General features: G+C 61.4%; 1 protein-coding gene across 1 annotated transcript in view; it reads right to left on the bottom strand.

Moving 5' to 3' along the window:
• Positions 1 to 1,819: 1,819 nt before the first annotated feature.
• The window catches only part of WDR90 (WD repeat domain 90), a 45,350-nt gene continuing 40,133 nt past the window's right edge, over positions 1,820 to 7,036 (bottom strand). Inside the window, exons 52-58 of the mRNA XM_017741235.1 lie at positions 6,729 to 6,874; positions 6,548 to 6,648; positions 6,345 to 6,475; positions 5,833 to 5,913; positions 5,530 to 5,652; positions 5,185 to 5,387; positions 1,820 to 3,598 (exon numbers count right to left, since the gene is read on the bottom strand). Coding sequence (XP_017596724.1) covers positions 3,481 to 3,598; positions 5,185 to 5,387; positions 5,530 to 5,652; positions 5,833 to 5,913; positions 6,345 to 6,475; positions 6,548 to 6,648; positions 6,729 to 6,874 — 903 coding nt within the window. The 3' untranslated portion in view covers positions 1,820 to 3,480. The remainder of the gene's footprint in view (positions 3,599 to 5,184; positions 5,388 to 5,529; positions 5,653 to 5,832; positions 5,914 to 6,344; positions 6,476 to 6,547; positions 6,649 to 6,728; positions 6,875 to 7,036) is intronic.

Genomic DNA, 7,036 nt, shown 5'->3' with positions numbered 1-7,036 from the left:
TGACGGCTGCGCGCATCCCGGTATGGGAACCTGCATCCCGGTACAGGTATCTGCATCCCGGTACGGCTGCAGGCATCCCGGTACGGGAACCTGCATCCCGGCCCAGCTGTGGGCATCCCAGTACTGGTACCCACATCCCAATATGGTAACTATATCCTGGCATCCCGGTATGGTATCTACATCCCAGTGTTGGTACCCACATCCCAGTACTGGTACTCACATCCTGGCCCAGTGCCTACATCCCAGAACAGTTCTGTGCATCCTGGTGTGGGTACCTGCATCCCGCTAGCCATGTCCCAGCACTGGTACTCACGTCCTGGTGTGATCCCTGAATCCCAGGACAGGATCTGCGTCTTGGAATGGGAACTTGTATTTCATTTCCAATGCTGCATCCCAATACAGGTACACGTATTCCAGTACAAGTACCCACATCCTGGTACACGGTTTTGCACCCGCACCCTGCTACAGGAATCCACATGCTGGTACAGTACCTGCACCCCAGTATGGACACCAGTATCCCAGTATGGACACCAGTACCCCAGTATGGACTCCAGCATCCCAGAATGGACATGGGCATGCCAGCACCAGGCAGCAGCCGAATCCAGCACAGGGGACTGCAAACATTCCCTCCATGCTGACCCCGCACCTACGGCCCAGCACAGCCCAGGTACATCCCCCATGGCACAGGGGACACAGAGCCTTCGCTGCTGTCCCCTGCCCCAGGGTCCCTTGAACTGGCACCTTTATGCGACGTGCCCAGTGTCACCCAGGCCAGGCTCCCCTGGAGCACCAGGCAGGGCAGGGGTGTCCCCAGGACCCATCCCTGGTGCCATCCTCACTTCCTGGAGCCACGGCTCAGCCGCACTCCCTGCCCAGGGAGCTCTGGGCTTCCCAGCCCTGCCAGGCTCCTTCCCTGGGCACTGTGTGTGGCCGTGGCTGGGGTCCCATGGCCCTGCCACACGTGTCCCCTGCCCCACGCCCGTGTCTGTCCCAGCACAGCGTCCGTGGCTCCGCACACGCGCTATTAATACACACCGGGGCACGTGGGCCCGCGGCTCCCATGGGATCCAGCCTGGTTTGGAGTCACCAGGGAGCACCGCGTGTCCCGTCCGCCTTGGAATCTCCTCCTCTGCTCGGCGTGGCAGCACCGGCTGTGTCCCCACCATTCCTGCGCCCTGGCTGGCCCTGTGGGAAGGGTCTCCTCTCCCACCCCACAGCCCAGAGCGATCCCCTCACAGGTGGGAGCAATCCGACCCCATCCAGCCTCAGTGCAGAGGCTCTGGAAAATCCTCTTCTCCGGCTGCGCCCACATTCCCTGTGCCCAGCGCCCGTGGCTGAGGCTGCAGCGACAGAAATAGCTGAGGGAAAAGCTGCCACGGGAAAACAGGAGCAGGGATGGGAGGTGGCACAGCCCCGGCAGCTGCGGGCATGGGGGGAAAGTGGCTGCAGGGAAGTGGGGAGCTCCGAACCCCACACGGGGATGGGCACAGACATCCACAGCTCCCAGGGCAGCCAAAGCCTCCTGCTTCCCACGGATCTCGGGCAGAGAACCACGGGATCCACCACCTCTTCCCTGTCTCTCCCCCCTGGCTGGCACTTGTTGCTCAAGGACCCGTGTCCCCAAGCACCAAGGAGCCCTGGCCAGCCCCAAGCGTTTTCCCACCACACCAGGCTTCAGCTCCTACCCTAAATCCCTCAAACGGCGCAGCCCAGGCCCTCGGGGTGGCCCTGCTCCCGCCGAAGCCCACAGAAGCCCCAGGCTTGGTGCAGCCCGGGCACGGACGAGGGTCCTGCTCCCCAGGTGATGCAGGACACGCTGTGCAAGCGCAAGGTGTGTAAAAATTTATTTTGCTGTAGAGAACAAACCTAAAACATTACGGCTCCAGCAGAGGTGGAGCAGGGAGACACCAGGCACGGGCCCAGCTGGCAGAGCCACGCACGGTGGGCACAGAGAGGGACACGAAACACGAGAGAGGTGGCCCCGGCAGTGCCAGGGACCAGAGGCCAGCAGTGAGTGGGTGCCCGACTGCCAGAGCACCTCCAGCACGGGCAGGGACCCCCGGCTGGACAGCGCTGGGGACAGCGGGATGGGGACATCACCCCGGCACTGTCCCAGGGAGAGACACTGGGGCTGCCCAGCAATTTCTCAATCCCCCTCGCTGGCTCCAGGCCACGATAAAACATTTAAACAAAACACAGAAAAAGCAGCTCCAGGTGCCACCTGGGAGCTGCCCCCACAGCTGCCTGCAAAGAGACCGACCCTGAGCGTGCTGGGGAAGGCCAGGCTGGTGGCACCGGCCAGGGGCTGATCCAGGCTGCCCCTGGGAGCACGGGAACCCAGGGATGGGTGCTGGCCTTGCTCTTTGGGACTTGCAGACAGGGATGCTGTGGGGCTTTGGCCCCGAACGGGCGCTAAGTCAGTCCCAGCAGCTGACACCAGCTTGGGTGTGGGCAGGGGACAGGAGATGGGGCAGCAAGGAGCTTCCAGTGGTACCAGGAGATGCAATGCCCAGAGCCTCAGACTCTGAACAGGGTGCCACAGAGGGGACAGCAGGACACGGGGACTCGGGCACAGCGTGGTGCCAGCTCAGTGATGGCACTGCCAGGGAAGGAGTGGGCACACAGTGGACATCCAACGCCCTCCCAGTCCTTACCAGGGCTCCCAGAGCCCTGCAAATACTGGTGACCACGAATACTGGTGGCCAGGGGTGGGGAGCAGACAGGCCACACAGGTGGCAGGAAAGGAGGGCGGATGGACCCAGAGCTCGGCACCTGCAGGACTCACAAGAATTTTGTGTAGGAACAAGACAAGGGAGCTCAGGACAAACCCTGGTTATCACCGTCCCCCCTCAGCCCAGGACAGCAGCTACGGCGTCCCAGCAAGAAGGGCCAGGCCTGACCCCAAAACACTGAGGCTGGGGGGTGTAAGTGCCTGGGCCTCTCTCCCTGGCTGCCTTTCCCAGTGCTGGCTGAGGGAAACCGGGACAGGAGATGGAGATGTGCCCCAGGGAGCTGGAGCCATGAGCTCATTTGACAGCTCAGCTGCTGCTGGAGCTCCCAGAAGCTCCGGGAGCGTTGCCCCCTCCAGAATTGAGGGCACCAGCACAGCCCTCTAGGGAAGGGATGTGCCCAGTCCAACAGACACCGAAACACTCATGTTTGAGCTTAAAAACAAGCGTTAAAAAAACTGAACAGGATAAAAGATGAGAGTGATCCTCCAGCTGCTGGTGAGGCAGAGCCCTCCTGGCAGAGCTGCGTGCCCTGTGGCCACGGGGGCCAGGAAGCCACAGGCTGAGGCTGGCTGGTGCCAGGGACTGATCCTGCTGGTGCTGGGAGGTCCAGCTTCACTGGTCCTGCAATCCAGGCTGGGGGCAAAGGAGGATTTCCTACCAGGGGCCAGCTTGAGGCAGGGCCCCTCACCGGGGCGTCGCTGGGGATGGGGAGCTGGTGTCACGGGGGGGACGGGGTGGAGAGCGGCTCTCATTTGTTCTTGGCCAGCAGCCGGTACAGGGTGAAGCCCACCAGCGCCGTCACCGCCGCCCCCAGCGCCACCCGCAGCCAGAAGGACGCGACTCCCAGCTCCACGGCGTTCAGGTGGCTGCAAGGAAACACAGGAGAGGCCGGTGAGTGTGGCTGTCCCAGTGCTCCCACCCCACAGAGGGAGGCTGGGGGCGCCAGGCAGGGGGCAAGCACAGCACTGGGGGGAACAGCCCAGCTGAAGGCGAGGCTCCCAGAGATTCCCCGTCCCTGCGAGCGGAGCGCTCGTCACCCGGCATCACCATCAAGCCAAGGGAGGGCTGTGGGATGGATGTGGCTGTCCCCTCCCCTGCCCTGCAAACAGCTCTCCAACACCTAAATAATTAGGCAGGTATCTGCCTTTCTAGGTCAGGCTGCCTTTCCAAATCCCAGTGCACGGAGAGCCGGGATGCCACGGGGACACCGGTGACAGGGAGCAAAGGGCAGCGAGGGACAGGGCCCAGCGCTGCCCCAGCGTACACATTCCCTTCCCAAACACGTGCTGTCCTGCACTAACTGCTCCTCTCCTCCCTCTCCCTCCATCCATAATTCATTCCCCACTACATCGGGGGAGCACAGCCAATCCCCGGCCCTCCATTACGCTGTTATTTATTTATACCACATACCCTAAGATATATTAAGAATATTTAAATTTTAATACTGCAGAGGGGAGGGGAAAAAGAAAAAAAAAGCGTCAGCTCTAAAAATAAAGTTGTTTATTGAAAAGAAGCTGGAGGGAAAACTACTCACTAGTAATCCCATCCTGCCTTCCAAGGCTCCCACACGTTCTCCCCCCGAGGGCTCGGCCCTTGGAGCTGTGCTTGCCCTTCCCAGCCCCGGAGCAGAGCGATTCCACTCACAGGGATCTCCTCCCTTCCCACAGCCCCCCTCACCTCGCACGGCCAGCCTGGTGCTGTCCTACCCTACCCTCAGCCCCTCTGGGGTGCAGCTCCTCCCAAAGGGAGGCTGGGTGACAGAGGTCTCGCTTCACTGACCTCTTTTTCAGTCTGATCCATCTCATCAGGAGAAAATAGCTGCCACCCCCCCCCGAGGGCCTTGGCAAACTAAGCTGGCTACTCCTCTTCAGCGTTTTTTATCTTAGGCTTCAAAAATAAACACTCCTGTGGCAGGATCTATCTACTCAATCTGCCAGAGACACACACACACAGGCAGGAGAAAACCTCCCCCCTCTGTAATTAGAGGAAGAAGTGGCTTTTCTGTTTCAATTATTTGTATAAGCAGATCACAGAATCCTGGAATGGTTTGGGTGGAATGGAACCTTCCAGCTCATCTCATTCCATCCCCTGCCATGGGCAGGGACACCTTCCACTAGCCCAGGTGGCTCCAAGCCCCGTCCAGCCTGGCCTTGGACACTGCCAGGGATCCAGGGGCAGCCACAGCTGCTCTGGGCACCCTGTGCCAGGGCCTCCCCACCCTCCCAGGGAACAATTCCTTCCCAGTATCCCATCTAATCCTGTCCTCCCTTAGCTTAAGGCCATCCCCCCTTGTACTGCCACTGCATGCCCTAGATGACACCAGAATCACTTGATGACACCAAAAGCTGCAGAGAAACCAAAGCAAAAGCAATGTGGCAGAGGCAGGGGTGGGACACAGCCCCCTCCCCAGGCTGTGCCCCCAGCAGAGCCCCTCCAGGGGAAGGATACTAACGGGAAGGTGGCAGCAGTGGCCAGTTTGGTGTAGACAGCAGTGCTGGGCGGTCCCTGGCTGTGGCAGGAGAAGAGGAAGGGTGGAGGGAGGCAGTGCTTGTAGCAGAACTCAGCTGGGAAGAGCCCTGGCTGCTGGCTGGCTTCTGGCAGGTCTGTCTTGGAGGCCACGAACACACAGGGGATCTGGCTGTCCAGGTAGTGCTGCTGCAGAGACAGAGAAACCCCAGCGAGGGTTACAGACCAACCCCTGGGAGATGCGGGGCTGCCACAAAGGCTGATGTCCCCCATGCCCTTGGTGAAGTCAAACAGGACCCCTGTGAAGTCCCCCAGGGTCGCTGCCAGCTACCTTATAGATGCTGGCACAGTAGCTGAAGGATTTGGGGTCGCTCAGGCTGTAGATGAAGCAGGCGACGTCGCAGGCTGCGTCCGATGGCTTCGTGAACGTCGTGTCAGCGCTGACCTCGTGCAGCTGGAGCAGAGGGGACACGGTTGTGCCACAGCAGTGTCCCAGGGGGTCAGCTGCTCCTCACAGCAGCACATGGACTGTGCCAGCACAGCCACAGCCCTGCCCCGTGTGCTGGGACATGGGGACACAGCCCGGCCCTGCTAAGGCCAGACACGGCACGATTCCCTGCTCTCCCAGACTTACTATGAGGTACTTCTCCTGGCCATTGACCTGCACTGTGTTGATGGTGTAGAGGGATGGCTGTCCTGGGTTCTCCCTCTGGGCCTGTCACCAAGGAAAACACGGTCTCAGGCAGCGGAGACAGGAGCAGTGCTGGGGGAGGGACAGTGTCTCACACCACCCTGAGCCCCTGTGGTCTGACAGCTGCCAGAAGGGCAGCCAGGGCCTGTCATGAGATGTGGGGCTGTTCCTAATAGGCAGGGGAAGTCAGCATCACCGTGGTCAGACTGGGAAAGGCACAGCCCCTCCGGACCCTCGGGACAAGCAGAGGGAGCAGGCCCACTGCCTCAGCCAGGATTAGGGACACCAAAGCCACCAGCATGGAGGGGGTGTGAAGCACGGGCAGGGAGAGCATCACACAGGGAGGCCTGGCCACGGGCAGGAAGGTGCCAGGGAGGGACAGATCACTCCAGGAGCCCCGGCTGTGCCTCCTGCTCTGCCCTGGGAGCGTGGCCAGCCAGGGAGCAGCCCCTCACCCCCAGGCTCCTGCCGAGGAAGGCCTGCAGGAAGGCGGACTTGCCTGCGCCCTGCGCTCCCAGCACCTTGCACAGGAACACGTTCCTCTGGGTCTGCCCTTTCTCCAGGTCAATCCTCTTCTCCCGGGTCACTGGCAGGAGAGAGGGTGGGTGAGAGCCAGGAGAGACCCCAGCTGAGACAGAAGGGGAGGGCATGGCTGTACCTGTGAGGGCTTGGGTCTGGGAGTCCTGCTCCGAGAGGATGGGGTAGCCCAAGTAGCCCAGGCACTCCAGGCAGCGCCGTACGTCCAGGTAAGCCATGAGCCTGGAGAGACAGAGCACGCCAGGAGGGTCAGCAAGGCCTCAGTGATGTGACCAAGGGCCAGGGAGAGGGACTGAGCTTACGTCCACTGGCAGAGGAATCCATGCAGGGAAAGCAGGCCTTTATCAGTGGTGCATACCGTGTTGTAGAGCTCGGGGCCCCAGGGCACGCAGGGGAACACGCTGAAGAAGTTCTGCAGCTCTGTGTGCGACAGGGCTCCGTCCTGGTCCTGCCAAAACACACCGAGTCACCAGGGCAGGCAGGACCCAGCCCGTGCCCAGAGGGGGCCCTGCCACACCGACCCCCTCCCTGCTGTGACACGTCACAGGGACGCTGCCCATGGCAGGAATCGATGGCAGCGAGGCCGGAGCTGGGCGAGCTCACAGAGCCT

Source organism: Corvus brachyrhynchos, unplaced genomic scaffold (genome assembly GCF_000691975.1).
Source record: "Corvus brachyrhynchos isolate BGI_N302 unplaced genomic scaffold, ASM69197v1 scaffold58, whole genome shotgun sequence".
Taxonomy (NCBI): Eukaryota; Metazoa; Chordata; class Aves; order Passeriformes; family Corvidae; genus Corvus; species Corvus brachyrhynchos.
The sequence above is the reverse complement of the archived record's forward strand: the minus strand, read 5'-3'. Positions and strand labels throughout refer to the sequence as shown.